Raw genomic sequence first — 17,187 nt, 5'->3', positions numbered from 1 at the left:
CAATATCCGTCGACCAGTTGGGGAAACCTGTGCACAGTATTTTTTTCTGACCACGTTCACCTTTCCCACTGGCATTTACATGAGTGGTGATCCCGAATGAAAATTCTGTGGAGGAGAGGTCCTGCCGGGCTCTCCCCAGCCGAGCTCTCAGGAATGAGTGGACCCTGGAGGCAGGAAAGGAAGAGCACGTGGGGCTGGGTGCCACGGACTTGAGGGCCGGCACTCCTCACCCGGGGCGCGAGGCCCGGGTCCTGGACCCGCTGGCCTACGGGTCCCGCCCGGGTAGGAATAAGCCGGGCCGCCCGACGGCGCACGCGCGAGCCGGGGTGGGGGTCAGCCGGCCGGGGTGGAAGGTCAGCTCGGGCCTCCGCCGCAGCCAATGGGGGCCAAGGGCGCCGCCGGGCCATTGTGACGCGCAGCGGGGGCGCGGGCGGCGCGCCGCCGTGTTGGTGCCCGCGCGCCCGAGCGCGCGCCCGGGGGGCGGGCCGCGACTCGCGCTCGTCGCTCGCCAGCCGAGGCCGCGACCGGCGCCCGCCGCTCACCTTCCGCTTCCGACGCGCGGCCGCGGAGCCGTGCATGTGCGGCAACAGCATGTCGGCGCCGCTGCCCGCCGTCGTGCCCGCCGCCCGCAAGGCCACCGCAGCGGTGCGTAGCGCCCGGCCCGGCCCCTCGCGCGGGGGCGGCGGGGGGGGGGGGGGCTCGGCCCGGGAGCCAGCGGGGGGGGGGGCGGGGGGGAGCGGCTCCCCGGGCCCGCTGCGCGGCGCGGCCCCCGGCGACCCGGCCCCGCGGCGGGCCCGCGGCTTCCGAGGCTGTCAGCGCCCCGCGCGGAGGGGAGGTCCGCGCCCAAAGCGCGCTCTGCGCCTCCCTGACCTTCCTGTCCTCGGTTACTGAAGTTTGAAGATTTGTGTCCTGCGACATCAGGGGTGCTGCTTTTTAGAAAACTCGTGAATGCGACTCTCAGACTGACTTGTACCCCTCCCCGAAGCTACTTTTGTGATGGGAAAATTCGACAGTGCCTCTCTAGCCAGAAAAGTTTAAATTTTGGGAAAGTCACATTTTTTCTTAGAATTTGGTATCTTGCACTTAGAATGTGTAACTGGGATCTCTCTAAATGCTAAAACTCGAAATTAATTCATCCTTGGAACTACAGGGAGAGCCGATAGGGAGTATTTTTGCCATTTAGAAGAGGTCTGCAGAGGCTAATTAACTTGAAGATAATCCTCCGTAATTATGGAGGAGATTTTAAGCGCCTTTTTTTCTGTTGTCCACTTTAACCAAAGCTACAATGTGGAGTGTGGATTTAGGCTTTGCTTATTCTTAATTCTCCCTCTTCTCTTCTAGGTTATTTTTCTTCACGGACTGGGAGATACAGGGTACGTGCCGTTCTTAGTAAAAATAATGAAATGGGGCATGCAGCCTTTCATGTGTGTAGTCAACGGTGTACTATGCAAAAGCTCCAGGACTGTATAAAAACCGGTTTGCTAGTAATAATTTCTTACAGTCCAGTAATAAGATACAATGATTTCTTTTTGGAAAGCCCTGAGAATGTTTCCCTCATCATCTTGAATGTGTCATTTTTCAGCTCCTGTTTCTGTAGCATTAAAATTGAACACTCCTCCTTGAGTTGCCTTTGGATATTGGATACCAGAACCCGGTGGAATGTTTGTAGAGGCAGAGTGCAATCGAGAGTTTGCCAAGGGAGTTAAAATATCAGGGCAGGCTGAAGAGGAGAACTAGTTGATTCTGATTAGGATAATAGTAGCAACAGAAGGTATGCAGTGTTCCAAATGAGAGCTTAGATATTCTCTTACAAGAGAAAATCATTTGAAGGGCTAGGAAGTCAAATCAAAGGGTTATTTGGAAGCTTATCAAAGAAATTACATTACCCTGACTTTAGGTATATAATGTATTTTTTACTGAGTCTCCATAGTGAAATTCCCCACTTCCCCCTATTTAAATCAGTGATAATCTGTATGAAACCCTGGTAAAATGTAAATGTTATTACAGAATTGCTGAATTAGAAGAAAACTGAAGGTAAATAAAAGTTCGATAAAGTAGCCAAAAAACTACTAAATCTTTAAAATGAGGCGTGGCTAGATTGATTCTTAGAAGTGAAATTCTCAATATTCTCACTTGCCTACTAAGTAAAGGTACCATACTACCTACCTTTCCTTGTGTGGAGTTAAATAACAGGTTGCAGAACTTGCTGGCAAGGCCTGTGAAGATGACAGGCTTATTTTGCTGAATGGAACTTGGATAGCAGAACCTCTGGTTTATACTGACTCCTTGATGATGAGAACCAGGGAGAAACTTGCCGGCCTGTAACTTTCCCAATAAGGACAGTTTCCAGGCTTATAGAATCAGTCCAAGTGAAAAGGCTTTAGTGAAGAAAGGGTCTCTTCAGGTTGGCTAGATTCTGTGGACTAAAGAGTTCAAACAGAAGTGAAATGACAAAGAAAATGAACAAGATCAGATTAAAAATAGTAAGAGCCTCTATGATATCTTGACTAAGAATGTCAAACTTGCAGAAGAGTTGCAAGAATAACACAAATTCCTTAATACTTCTTACCCAGATTTACTAATTTCTCTCTATAGAATGTTATTTTTGCCGAACCATTTGATAAGTTACAGATATGATTCTTTACTTCCAAAGAGTTTAGCATGTATCTCCTAAGAACAAGAATGGTCTCGTATAACCATAGAACAATTGTCAAATGTAAGAAATTTAACTCTGATTTAGTATTATTATCTAATATACTACGAATCACACTTTGCCAGTTGTGCCAATAATGTCTTCTCTAGCAATTCCCTGTCCCCTAGTCTACTTCCCAATCTCACACTGCGTTGCTTTGTTATCATGTCTCTTTATGTCCCAAACACCCTTCACTCAGGTTGCCCAATTATTAACATTTCTGTACTATTTGAAAATAGGTTGCAGACACATGGTCTCTCTACTCTTTAATACTTCAGCGTATATCATGAGTTCAAGGACACTCCCACATAACCACAGTATAACTGTCAATCAGGAACTGAATCTGTACTACTGTCTTATCACCAACCCCATTCTCTTTTTCCTGATTTGACTCAGTGGTCTTATCAGACATTACTGGGGTCAAATCCAGGATCACATGTTGCCTGCCCGGAACAGTATATTGCTATCTTTCATAACCTTGACATTTATCACGAATACAGGCTGGTTACTTCATAGAATGTCCTGCAATTTGGGTTTATCTGGTATTTCCTCCTCATTTATGCGTTTGTAACTTGGGCACCACAGCTGATGCTGTGCTCATGTCGGTGCATCATATCAAGAGGCACACTGTTAATTTTGCCCCATTACTAGTGATCCCAAATTTTATCACTTGGTTTAAGATCATCTCTGCCACAGTAAAATTAATTGATACTCAGTACTTGTTAATAGGTAGTTCATTGGTGATACTTTGATATTATGAAAATATTCTGTTCCTTGCCATATTTTCTTCCACAGATTTAATATCTTTGTGATTATTTTGTAAGTCAGATATTATTATGGTGGCTGCCAAATACTAATTTTAAAAAATTCATTCCTTTTAGATTTATTAGTTGCAATTAACCGTATTACAGTGCTTTCTCTCTTCCATTTTATTATTTTTCAAGTTTAAATCAGTACAGATTCTTTGATTCCAGTTTTACTCTGAGGGTTACAATCTGTTGTTAAAATCTATAAATATTGGATACTCAAATTGTTCAAAACTGGGCCACTGGGAGGCTCTTCAGGCTGGTTCTTTTGTCTTTGGACACGTCTTTGTCATTCCTTCAGTACTTCCTGGCATAATAAAATATTCCAGAATCATCTTGTATTTTTTCTACTCTAGCCGTGGTTCCCCTTAGCTGAGTTGGGAAACCAGGATTTCGTCGCTATGTGTGTTCATTGCTAGAGTGGTTGCTTCTAGCCCACAGAGCTAGGAATACATCTACATACGTATACATATATATATATACACACACATACATCTTAATTATATTTTCAGATTTTCATTGTTTATAGCAGCTGATTTTTATATCTTGATCTTGTTTCCTGCAGCTTCCCTAAATTTATTAGCTTTAATAGTTTTTTAGTGGATTCCTTAGGATTTTCTATATATAAAGTCATGTCATCTGTGAATAGAGACAGTTTTACTTCTTTTCCAATCTGCATCCCTTTTCTTTTTCTTACATAAGTGTGGCTACAGCTTCTAGTACAATGTTGAATAGAAGTGATTTTTAGTAATTTGAGTCTTTTCTCTGCACTCAGACCAGCTAAAGTTTTGTAACTTTTGTTGATCTTTTCAAAGAACCAACTTTTGGATTAGTTGATTTTTCTCTTTTTTTTTTCTTTCTGTTCTCTATTTCATTATATCCCATTTAAATTTTATCATTTCCTTCTTCTTGCTTTGGGTTTAGTTTGCTCTTTTTTTTTCTAAGTTTGTTAAGGGGGAAGTTTAAGTTACTGATTTGAGATCTTTTTTAATATCAACTTTTTCAGCTATAAATTTTCCCTCTAAACATTGCTTTTGCTACCACCCATAAGTTTTGGCTGCCACTTGTTTTCACATTTTTTTTAATGGTTAAAAAATTTGAATAGTGACATGTGCAAAGTCTGTGAAATACCAGTTTCAGTGTCATAAATCAAGTTTTGTGGGAACACAGTCATATTTGTTTATGAAGTGTCTATGGCTGTGTATTAGTCAGCCAAAGGGGTGCTGATGCAAAATACCAGAAATTGGTTGGTTTTTATAAAGGGTGTTTATTTGGGGCAGGAGCTTACAGATACCAGGCCGTAAAGCATTAGTTACTTCCCTCACCAAAGTCTATTTGGAGCAAGACGGCTGCCGACATCTGCAAGGGTTCAGGCTTCCTGGGTTCCTGGGGCTTGCTGTGCTCTGGCTTCAAGGTTCCTTCCTTCCTGCGGCTGGCTTCTCTTTCCTCTGGGTGCTGACTTCCCGGGTCTTCAGCATCAAACTCTAACATCAAAAATCCCCAGCTCTTTCTTTGGTATGCTTTTTATCTGTGAGTCCCCAACTACCAAAGGGTAGAGACGCAACGCCCTAATTATAACTCAGTCATGCCCAGGTACAGATCAGATTACAGGCATAGTCCAGTATTTCTTTTTGGAATTCGTCAATTATATCAAACTGCTACAGGCTGGTTACACATTATAACCTTGAGTAGTTGCCACAGAAACTGTATGGGTCACAAGGCCTGAAGTAAGAACTTCCTGGCCTTTTATAGCAAAAGATTGTTTACCCTGGTATAGAATAATTTTTGATACATTGATACTATGAGAAATTGAGCTTTTCATGATAAGTTTTAGTTTTCTTGAGAGTCAGAACTGTATACCTTTGTGGCAGTTTGTTATTGTTACTGCTCATTGGTCCCAAAATATACCCTACATTGCTTTTATCTGAGATATCTCCAACTTCTCTCAGTCTGATTTTTAAATATTTTTAAAGCTTTATTTAGCAATTTAAATCCAAAGGCCTAAACGTTTTTTATGTCCTTGTGACCCATTTCTAGGAATTTACCCTAATGGAAAAAAATTTGCAAACGTCTGTTTATTATAGTGTACATGAAAATTTTGAAACAAGCAAAATATCCAGCAGTAGAATATTTTGGCTTTTTAAATGGAAAAAAGTATATTCTATAGCTGTAGAAACAGCATAATTCTATGGAAGCATATTTACCAGAATGCTACTGATTTTCCTTTTCAGTGATTGTTTCTTCATTGTGGTACTGCAGGTGTTTCTTGTCTTTTGTTTGTCTTTTTATGTTCCCTAATTGTACTACAGAATAAATCCCACCATCATGTGTATATGTGTGTATGTGTGTGTTTCATGGGGGTAAAATGGCCTGCATATCTGATGGCTCTTCCTCTGTTGCTTCTTTTTGATCCCCATGGCTGAAATTAATCTCCTCCTCTTCTGTGTTCTAACATTCCTCAGCGATTTGGTTGTGCTTTAATTTTGATTTGTACAGTGTTGAATTTATATCTTCTTTTTTCCTTTTAAATTGTAGGTCCTCTGAATACATAGTCAATACCTTCACCCTAATATTCTGAATACATGTAGAATGGTTGTTATCCTTTTTCATTTCTTTCCTAGTTTTTTAATACTTGTGTTCTATCGTAAGAAGGACATTATCTTTGACTTCCATTAGGCCAGAGTTCTTTGCCAAATACTCTGTGTGTGTGTATATTGTGGGGAAACAAGTTTATGTAGTTAAAATAAATGTTGTTGAACTAAAATGATTAAATAAGTGGTTAAAATAAAAAGTGGTCAACAAAAATAGTTAAAAGTGGCAGCCTATCTGAGGAAAAAGCAGAAAATAGAAGTGAATTGTGGGATTACAATTTTAGATAGTAGGTAGAACCATGAATAGTCAAGGTCTAATGTGAAATATTGCTGTGCTATCTATGTATTTGGGTTGAATAATAGATTGAAAGGCAGCTCCTCACTTATCTAAAATAGGGCCAAAAACTAGTGAGTAAGCCAAAAGGCCTTTGAACTGCAAAGAGTGTATATACTTAAGGTATTGTACTTTACCTACAGTCGTCTCCAGCTTTTTTCTTAACCACATGTATTTTTATGAGAACTACAGAGGGCCAGAAGAATACAAAAAGCCAGCACTATAGAACCCTTTTTGGTATGGAGAAAATAGCCATGGTTTTACTATATTAAGAACAAGTCTAAAATTAACATCGGAAATGTAAAATTTTATTTTTCTCTGTTTTTCTAGTCACCAAGGCCTTTAGTCTTTCCTTCAATGTACTTTGTAAAGTGGTTTTACTTTATAGACTATAAGGGAGTAAGGTTGATACTGACATCAGTACCTCAAGGTAAGTCAAGCTTTTATTATATGTAGTAATGTTTTGAGTAATATAATTGGACATTTTCTATTTTGGACTCTAATAAGGAGGTGGTAGAGTGTTTCCTAAGTGTGATTTTCAGTGGCTCTGCATTCCCAAAGCTATAATTAGCTGAAATAATATCATGAGGTTTAGGGCTTATTTAGTTATCCCTGAGGTCATTAGGACAAATTCTGAAATAGAAAATGATAAACTTAAGGAATTGAAAAAGATAGGAACTGAAACAGCATACGTAAAATAAGCATTGGCGGTGACCAGGGAAGAAACATTTTATTACATGGCTCTACTGTCTTTTGCAACAGATGTTTTATATCTTAAATGCTGCTTGGAGCATTGTTTCGCAAAGGTCTCTAGGTATGGCTTGGTGACAGAGGGCCTCAATTGCTTAGTAAGCCAAAGTGGTCCCTGGATCTGGGATTGGCACCCACATGTCAAGTAGTTATCAACTCTGGGTAATGCTGCTTATCATACACAGTAAAATGCATGTCTGCCATTTACAAAGCTAACTACACATTTACCGTGAAATATTCTCTAAAAAAACAGAAGTTTTAGTGAGATATATTCACATACCTCACAATCTATCCAAAGTGTATAATCAATGGCTTTTAGCAACGCCCCTTAGTAGTCATTGCTTGTTCTTTTTTTTTTTAAGATTTTTTTTTTTTTTAATTTCTCTCCCCTCCCCACCCAGTTGTCTGCTCTCTGTGTCCATTCACTGTGTGTTCTTCTATGCCTGCTCTATCCTTATCAGCGACACAGGAATCTCTGTTTCTTTTTGTTGCGTCATCTTGTTTTTGTCAGCTCTCCATGTGTGCGGTGCCATTCCTGGGGAGATTGCACTTTCTTTTGTGCTGGGCGGCTCCCCTTACAGGGCGCACTCCTTGCGCATGGGGCTCCCCTACGCGGGGACACCCCTGCATGGCAGGGCACTCCTTGCGCGCATCAGCACTGCACATGGGCCAGCTCCACACGGGTCAAGGAGGCCTGGGATTTGAACCGCGGACCTCCCATGTGGTAGGAGGACGCCCTATCCATTGGGCCAAGTCCGCTTCCCTCTCATTCTTAATTATACTGAAAATAGAATTTTCTAACAACAAAAAATAAATATATTGAATAGTCTATAACAAATTGATGTGTATAGTATAAAAAGCAATGAAAAACCCATTAAAGCACTTGTTTGGCGTAAGTCTATAATGAATGTTTGAGTCAATCAGTGTAGTCCTTACCTGAGCATCAGGTTCTCTTACCAACTGGTAGAAGAGGATACCTTCTGAAGAATCTGTAACCATTACCCTATCTTAAAATGATTTTCCAATCTTCAGACTGACTCAGAGCAGCTACTTCTTCTCCTTCAACTTTCTCTCGTACCCTAGCTCCAAAGTCAGTAAATTGAGTCTAGGCTTTCAGTGAGCCCAGGAACCACATTCATTGGGCTGCGTTTAATTTCAGGAATCCCTTCGCCTTAAAATGTGAAACTGAAGCCCAGAGGAGGCCAACCTCAGCCAACTCTAGTGACCTATAGCTGAATGCTTTAGTGTTTGAGTCTGGCAGGTAAAGAGAATTTATCATTACAATACAAGATCCTGTTTTAACTACAAATGTTAGAGTTTGTTTTTGTTTTGTTTTTAACTTCTTATTTTGAAATGCTTTAAATCTAAAAGGACAGTTGCAAAAATAATACAGACTCCATACAGAGAACTCTAACATACCCCCTTCCCTTCCTCCACAGCCAGCAAGATCCACCAATTTGAATATTTTGCCACATTTGTTGTATTGTTCCTTCTATTTATTAATCCATTTTCTGAACAAATGCGTAGTTGTAAACATCATGCTCCTTGAACATACACTACTTCTGTATACTAAGAACAAGGATACTTATCTATGTGACCAACTTAAGTGCAGTTATCAAATTCAGGAAATTTAACATTGATATAAAGCTTTACAGTCTATATGCCAGCTTTTTCATGTCCCAATAATGTTCATTTGAGCCTTTTCCCCTTGTAGATCCATCCAGGACCATGAATTGCATTTTATTTTATTTATTTTTTTCTCTCCTTCTCCTCATTGTTTGTGCTCACTGTCTGCTCTCTATCTTTTCATTGTGTGCTCTCTCTGTCTGCTTGTCTTCTTTTTAGAGGCACCAAGAACCCAACCTAGGACCTCCCTTCTTGTTTTGTCTCTTCATTATGTTTCCTCATTGTGTCACCTCATTGAGCCAGCTTATTGCACCAGCTTGCCATCTTGCTCATCTTTAGGAGACACTGGGAACCAAACCCGGGACCTCCCATGTGGTAGGCAGGCACCCAACAGCTTGAGCTATGTCTGTTTTCCCATGTATTGCACTTAATTGTCATTGTTTCTTTAGTTCTTTTTATTTTATTTTATTTTATTGCGGAAACATTTATATAATGTAAAGTTTCCCATCAATCACTCCTGAGCATAGTGTTCAGTGGGATTAATCACATTTACAATAATTTGGTACCCTCACTGCCTTCCATTAGTAAAACTTTCCCATCTCCCCAAGTAGAAACACTATAGCCATTATGCATTATGTCACCATTTCCCCTGCCCCCACCCTTGGCATCCTGTACTTTAATTTCTGTCTCCGAGCTTGCATATTTTATTTTATTTATTTATTTTTTAAGATTCATTTTTTATTTCTTTCCCTTTCCCCCGCCCCCAGTTGTTTCCTCTCTGTGTCCATTCGCTGTGTGTTCTTCTGTGACCGCTTCTACACTGGGAATCTGTGTTTCTTTTTGTTGCGTCACCTCTCCGTGTGTGCGGCGCCATTCTTGGGCAGGCTGCGATTTCTTTCGTTCTGGGCGGCTCACCTTACAGGGCGCTCTCCTTGCATGTGGGGCTCCCCTATGTGGGGGACACCCCTGCGTGGCATGGCACTCCTTGCGCGCATCAGCACTGCGCGTGGGCCAGCTCCACACGGGTCAAAGAGGCCCGGGGTTTGAACCACAGACCTCCCATTTGGTAGGCAGACGCTCTGTACATTGGGCCAAGTCCACTTCCTAGCTTGCGTATTTTATGATATTTTCTTTGTAGTTACCATGGGGCTTAAATTTTATATCCTAATCTATAACAATCTCATTTGCTTTGATACCAAATTAATTTAAATAATATACACAGATTATGTTCCAACACAGCTCCATCCTCCCACCTGTATGAAGTTTATCTCAAATTACATGTTTATTCATTGAGGCCCAAACCATTGATTTATCATTATATTTTATGCATTTGCCTTTTAGATATTTTAGAAAGTAAGTGGTTCAATTACAGGTCAAAAATACAATAGTAGTAGTGTTTATATTTACCCCAATCCTTAACCTTATCGAAGATCTCTGTTTCCCTTTTTTCCAAAGGCTTTTTACTCCCTCCCCTGCAAGATGGCTCCCTTGTCTGTTTGCTCGGGATTTGTTTGGTTTTTTTTGCTTGTTGTTGGCATGTGTTGTGTACTTGGTTTTTTTGTTTCTTTGTTTTTAAAGATTTTTTTAAAAATTTCTCCCGCTCCCTCGTTTGTGCTCAGTGTCTGCTCTGTGTGTCCACTCACTGTGTGCTCTCTCTGTCTGCTCATCCTCTCTTCAGGAGGTACCAGGAACTGAACCAGGCACCTCTCATATAGGAGAGAGGTGCTCAGTCACCTGAGCCACCTCCACTTTTCTGCTGCGTTGTGTGTCTCATTGTGTTTTCTCTTTGTGTCTCCTTGTTGTGCCATCTTGTTACATCAGCTTGCCACACCAGCCCATTGCACCAGCCCGTTGGGTTAGCTTGCTGTCTTGCTTTCTTCTCTAGGAGGCATTGGGAACCAAACTTGGGACCACCCATGTGGTAGGCGGGTGCCCAAATGCTTGAAACACATCCACTTCCCACATTTTTTCATAAGGAGGAACCAGGAACTGAACCTGTGACCTCCCATGTGGGAGGCGAGCACTCAAGTGCTTGAGCCATATCCTCTCACAGAAATTTATTTCTTCATGAGGTTTTAGTGTATTGTCCATTGTCCTTTCCTTTCAATCTGAAGAACTCTTCTGTAGGGCCTGTCCAGTGGTGATGACCTCCCTCAGCTTTTATCTGGGAATGTCTTAACCTCTCCCTCCCTTTTTTTTTTTTTTTTTTAAATTTTTAATTTTGAAATAACTTCAACCTTACAGGGCAGTTGCAAAAATATAAAGCCCAGGCAGAGAACTCGAACATACTCCAGACCCTCAGATAACCCAGATCCACCAATAGTAGCATTTTGCCAGCTATGCGATATCATCTATTTTATCTACCTAATTTCTGATCGTTTGATAGCAGGTTGCATACAGCGTGCTCCTTAAATATATATAATACCTTTGTGTGCTTTTCCTATGAACAAGGATATTCAATTGTGTAATCACCTTAAGTACAGTTAGCAAATTCATGAAATTTAATGTTGACATAAAGTTTATATTCTATATTCTAAATTTATTCCTATCTCCCATTTGATCCTTTTCTCCTCCACTCTTAGATCCCATCCAGTATCATATCTCACATTTGTCCTTATCTCTGGTTTTTCTGTTTTCAGTTGTGGAAATATGCAGTATAAATCTCCCCATCTCAAGCACATCGCTCGATGGCATTGATCCTATTCAGGGTGCTACAGGGCCCTCACTGCCATCCGTTCCTGGAATTTCCCCTTCTTCCCCAAAATCCCGATGTTCATTTTTCACTGATTCCTCTTTCTGCCTTTAGGAGTTTGTATGTTCTCTGATATTTTCTATATCTGTAACAATCTCATTTGTTTAAATTCCACCTTAACTTCAATAGCGTACATAAATTGTTCCTGTACCCCTCAGTCCCCCCCCTTTATGGAGCTCTCATTACACCTTACATATTTAATGCACTATGAGTCCAGAACCATTGGTTTGCCATTACATTTTAAGCATTTCTTTTAGATCCTTTTGGAATTTAAAAGCAAAAATACAACAGTACTTTTATTTGTTTTTACCCATGTCATTACCCTCATCAGATACTTAATTTCTTCATGTGGTTTGAGCTATTCCTGCTGTCCTTGTCTTTTAACCTGCAGAACTCTCTTTGGTATCTTTTGTAGTAGCTCGTCTAGTCATGACAAATTCTCTCAACTTTGGTTTATCTGGAAATACCTTAATCTCTCTCATTTTTGAAAGACACTATTGCTAGCTGTAGAATTCTTTGTTTGCATGTTTTTGCTTTCAGCACTTTATGTTTTTTATTTTTTTAGGCGGTAACAGGGATTGAATGTGGGACCTCGTACATGGGAAGCAGACGCCCAACCACCGAGCCAAACCCACTACCTGCTTTCAGTACTTTAAATATGTCATTCCACTGCCTTCTTGCTTAGTTTCCTATGAGAAATCACTTAGTCTTACTGAGGCTCCATTGTATGTGACATTATGCTTCTCTCTTGCAGCCTTCAGAATTCTCAGTCTTTGGTGTTTAGACAGTTCAGTTATCATGGTGTGGTTCTGTTTAGGTGTGTCATATTTGGAGTCTGTTGACCTTGGATGTGTATATTGATGTCTCTAGATTTGGTAAGTTTTCAGCCCTTATTTCTTTGAATATTCTTTCTGTCCTCTGAGAGTCTTTTTGTAATGCCTGATGGTGTCACACAGACTCTGTTCACATTTCTTCATTCTTTTTCCTACTCCTCAGACTCCACAGACCATTTGATTTCAGAGGTCTTAACACCAAGTTCTCTGATTCTTCTAATTCTTCTGAGCTCCAATCTGCCCTTGAACTCCTCTAGTGAATTTTTTTTTTTTAGGTGCTGGGGCCGAGAATTGAATCCAGGACCTCTTAAGTGGGAAGCTGGTGCTCAAGCACTGAGCCACACTGGCTCCCCTGAGTTGGTTTTTTCATTTGTTTTGTTTTTACTTTTAGGAGGCATGGGGGACCAAACCGGGATCCCCCATGTGGGAAGCAGGTGCTCAACCACTTGAACCACATACTCTTCCCTCCTTTAGCTCTTGGAAAAATTTTAGGGCCATTAAAAAATCTTTGTCTGAATGTCTCCTGTCTGGTTCTCCTCACTGACGGTTTGTAATCCTTTAGTCTTTTCCACTGCCTCACCATTGCTTTCTGTTTCTTTGTATATTTTGTAATCTTTTGTTGAAACCTGGACATTTGGATATTTGGCTGCGTTATTGCTGGAATTTAGACTGAGGCCTCTATTCCTTAAGCTTGTGTCCAGCTAGTGTTATGTAGAGCTTTCCTTGAATGTCAGGAGCTAACAAAAAAAAGAAGGAAAATAGAAAACCCTTCCCCAGTCTTTGCAGATTGACCTATACAAGCGAGCTTGTCCGTATCATGGATTAAGCGTATCCTCCAGGCCAAAGGGACCCTTTCTGCTGATTCTGCTTGTCTTGGACACACATGTGTAGCCCTAGGAATTTCCCTTCTCCATTCTGAATATCCCCTCTTCCCTAGGAAGCAGGTTTCTCACGGTCCCAGGCACTGCACTTTGTCCCACCGCCAGCAGTCCTTGCCCCAGGCAGCGTGGCGACTGCTCACCACAGCATTCTGTAGGAGAGCGCCAGAGCACCATGTGCTGCCTTCCACACTCAGGGCACGTTGTGGGATGGGTGTCCCTCAGGCACCGCCGGACAGACTGGGCCACCTATCCGTGCTTCCCGTACGTGCAGGGTGGTTACTCTGTTCCCTCCAGGACCGGGACCAGGGGTCCACACTGGGAGAGGGGCCAGCCAGGGCACCACGTGACCTTTCCACCTTTACGTAGCCCTTTTCTAGATTCGGAGCTTGCCCTCCTGCTGCGGTCCTTTAACTATTTTCTGGTTCTCTGAGAAAGCTGTTTCTGCCAGTTGTTGCTTGTTGTTCAAAGCTTCTGTGAAGAGACGGAGTCCTGAAGCATCTCACTTAACCATCTTGATCAGAATTTTATATAATTGTATATAATTATATAATGTGTTAGTACATAACATTAGGTTTTCCTTGTATGTGCTTTTTCCTCTTTTACCTACTTTTTATTTACTTTATCCTGTTTCTCTGTGTAATCTTGTTCCCAAAACTTGGGTTTTTCTTGTCCTGTATTTGTTCCTCTTCAGAAATGTTATTTCCCTTCCCTTCAACTATAGCTCTTTTTTCCCCCTTCGAACTCTTTCTATTTAACTGTGTATGAGCATTCAGATAATGCTTCAAATTAAGAACAGTGCAATAAAAGCAATTTTTAATATAAACTGACAGAAGCTGCAATGCCATTGGCATTTAGCACTACAAAGAGGGAAAATAGAGCAGTCTGCATGAGTGAAGCACAGATGGGGGAGAGGAGGAAAGGGGGGCGCAGGAGACACATTTCAGACAGACAGTGACACAAACGGTTGTACTGCTGGATGTTGTGATGAGGGTATCCAAGCATGCTCTGAGAACATGTTCAAATTTAGGTTGGTCCAGCTTCACACACTCCACCAGACCACAAGCCATTACTCGGCAACACGAGGACCATTCATCAGTAGCATGATTTCAGCAAAATAACCAGAAGGCCCCAGTCTTTCCACTTCAACAGACTCTTCATTTTCTGACCGATGTTACTGCGCAGCAGCTAAACCCTCTAAAATAACCAAGAACGTTATTTGTTCTCCCTGCACCAAAACCTTTTCCCTGTCTTCAGTTGGACTGGTTCCAGTTCATCAGCGGCTGTGACATGTTCCCACTTGGCCAGAGATTCTAAAATGGGCACTTTACTAAGGAACACCTCACGTGTCTTCTGCTTTCTCTGCCTGCTTCCTGTAAGGATTCTTCTATTGTTGTAGCAGAGAGAAGCCGGGTAGACGTGGTATTGAAGGCCAGGACACGAGAAGCTGAGAAGGAAGATTTATTATGACCAGCCAGACTCAAGGGACTCCTGTCCTAATAAAAACCAAGCCTGAATAGGATTTTTAGGTCCTTTTTATATAGAGGATGTAGGAGTGAGGAGTCAAACAGTACTTATATACAAAAGGACTTTTTTGTTAGTTTCTTCAAGTGTTTTATCTGAGTATCAGATAGGTTATATCCTCAAGGTAAGCTTGAATTAACATATCCCCTGCTTTCCAGGTAAGCTTGAATTAACATGTACCCCCCACATGCCAGGTAAGCTTGAATTAGCACATTTAGTTTGCATTCTCCCTGAATATCCAGACCCTATAGAGTTTATACCTCTCAATTGGCTTTCCAGGGAACTAGGCATACTTGGATATAGAATAAGTTTGAATGTATACATAGGCCATATTGCTGTACTGTCTCAGTCAGTGCCCCACAATTTCACTTTTGTCTTTGCTTTCACAGTGGCTTCTCTAAGGGGTTCTACATACCAAAGCAAGTTCTCCAACGTTCCCTCCTTCCCCAACAGTGGTTGCCCGTTCATTGTTGACAAGACCTCCATCTCTCCTTGATCAATTCCATAGAATTTATCCCCTTCATCACCTTGCAGAGTAACAGTCTCTCCAGCAATAAAGAAAACTAGAAACATGACATCAAAAATACCACTTCTTTCATTATTATCAAGATGTGAAAACAGCACATTGTTTTCACTGTCTTTGGCTAAAGCAGCCATTGTGTTTTGTAATCTTTTGGCATAGTCTTTGCCAACTGTGTGATGCAGCCTCTTCCTCCTTGTGGACGTCAGCTCTGATGGCACCTCCTTGCCTTAGGCCCTTCGCCTCTGGCTTGGTTGGAGGAGAGTCTGAAAAGGTTCTTGCTTCCTCCAGCAGTGTCTTTAGCTTCCTTGTCCAACCTCTTGAAAGTATTCCCTGAGGAAAGCCATGGGTCTGTCAGGCTGGGCCCTACATGACTGCGCAGTAGAATCCTTGTTGTGTTTCTGGAGGTAGAGCTCACACATCCTGGCGGCTGCGCTCCTTCTCATTGCCAGGCACCAGGGTTGTCTCTGGGAAGGCGATGGGTGCAGAGCTGTGGGGGTGAGCTTCCTCTAGGCTTTCAACCACAGCTCTTTATGGCCAACTGACACATTGGCATTTCTAATCCTTTCTTTCATACTAAAAAAAGTTAACAGGTATAGTCTTAAGTGAAAACAAGCAGGAAACTTTGTGTTTATATGATTCTACCTGTACAAAATGCATATGTATTCATTAATATGTATAAAAATTCAAAGTAAATACATCAAATGATGAACTGTTTATTTCTGGTCCATTTTTCAGGTATTCTGGTTTGAATAGGCACATATATAACAGGAAATGTCATTTTGAATAGTGTAGAGATCTTAGGTAATTAAATTATTTTGCTCGTACTCTAAGGCTTCTTTCCTTATATAAAATGTGACTTAGGTTATCCATGTTGCCTTACTGGTAGCCATTTTGCTCTGAGTTTAAAAAGAGATAAAAATGTATTTCTATTTTGGAAATTGTAAAGCTCTATGGATATATATAGACAACACATCACCTTCAGCAGTAATGAGTGATAACCTTTATAGTAGGTAAAGCGTGAATAACAATAGTTCTGTTGTTTCGAGGTGGTTGCTTTAATAGCATTGATGTGACATAATTTAAAATATTTTAACAAGTTAACGTTTATCTCTGATTTCTTTATGTACTATTTTATTGCTAATCTATTGGAGTTTAAAATAATGTCTAAGAGCATTATTCCAATTTTTTCTCCATCAGGCACGGATGGGCAGAAGCCTTTGCAGGTATCAGAAGTTCACATATCAAATATATCTGCCCACATGCGTAAGTATTTCTAATCTATGGACTTTTCATTTAGAATCTGAGGAGGTATACTTGTGCTAGCAAATGCTTTTCAGGAAAAAGCATTTGAATATAATTAATTTTTTATCTTTAGAATGTTCACAAGAATAAAGATTAAGAGATTCTTTAAAACTAAATGATCTCTTGGTTAATTTTTATTTCTTTTCACTTTTCTATTTTGTTGAGAAATTTAAAATGTTGCTCTCAGGCGTAATGTGCTCTTATCACCAGAAAAATTCTTTTAGATGTACAGATACTTTTAGTTCTAAGGATATAGGCGAGTTATCTCTGAAGGAAATTTGCCTTTCAGATTTTATTAGAAAAATTACATATTAATAGAAATACTCTGTAATTTTTTTCAATTAGAGGCAGTATTCTAGTAAGAACATAAGCTTTGGAGTCTGATAAACTCGATTGCAAGTCCTGGTTCTGTCTGCCACTTAAAATCAGGTGATTGTCTATATAAAGAAATCCTACAACCCAACAGCAAAAACACAAAAAACACAATTTAAAAATGGGCTAAGGCAAGAGGAAGGTCAGCTCAGCCAAAGGGGTGGTGGAGGAGCCCAAGAGGGAATCAGTATGGTTCTTAGCTAA

The 17,187-nt window shown here is 41.0% G+C and overlaps 1 protein-coding gene and 1 pseudogene across 1 annotated transcript in view; one reads left to right on the top strand and one right to left on the bottom strand.

Annotated features, from left to right (window-relative positions):
* Positions 1 to 465: 465 nt before the first annotated feature.
* The window catches only part of TCEA1 (transcription elongation factor A1), a 98,794-nt gene continuing 82,072 nt past the window's right edge, over positions 466 to 17,187 (top strand). The window contains exons 1-3 of the mRNA XM_071207816.1: positions 466 to 645; positions 1,342 to 1,373; positions 16,507 to 16,572. Coding sequence (XP_071063917.1) covers positions 577 to 645; positions 1,342 to 1,373; positions 16,507 to 16,572 — 167 coding nt within the window. The 5' untranslated portion in view covers positions 466 to 576. The remainder of the gene's footprint in view (positions 646 to 1,341; positions 1,374 to 16,506; positions 16,573 to 17,187) is intronic.
* LOC139436449 (cAMP-dependent protein kinase type I-alpha regulatory subunit pseudogene) lies at positions 15,132 to 15,728 on the bottom strand (annotated as a pseudogene).

Source organism: Dasypus novemcinctus, chromosome 14 (genome assembly GCF_030445035.2).
Source record: "Dasypus novemcinctus isolate mDasNov1 chromosome 14, mDasNov1.1.hap2, whole genome shotgun sequence".
NCBI classification, from domain to species: domain Eukaryota; kingdom Metazoa; phylum Chordata; class Mammalia; order Cingulata; family Dasypodidae; genus Dasypus; species Dasypus novemcinctus.
This window is presented reverse-complemented; position numbering and strand designations above follow the sequence as displayed.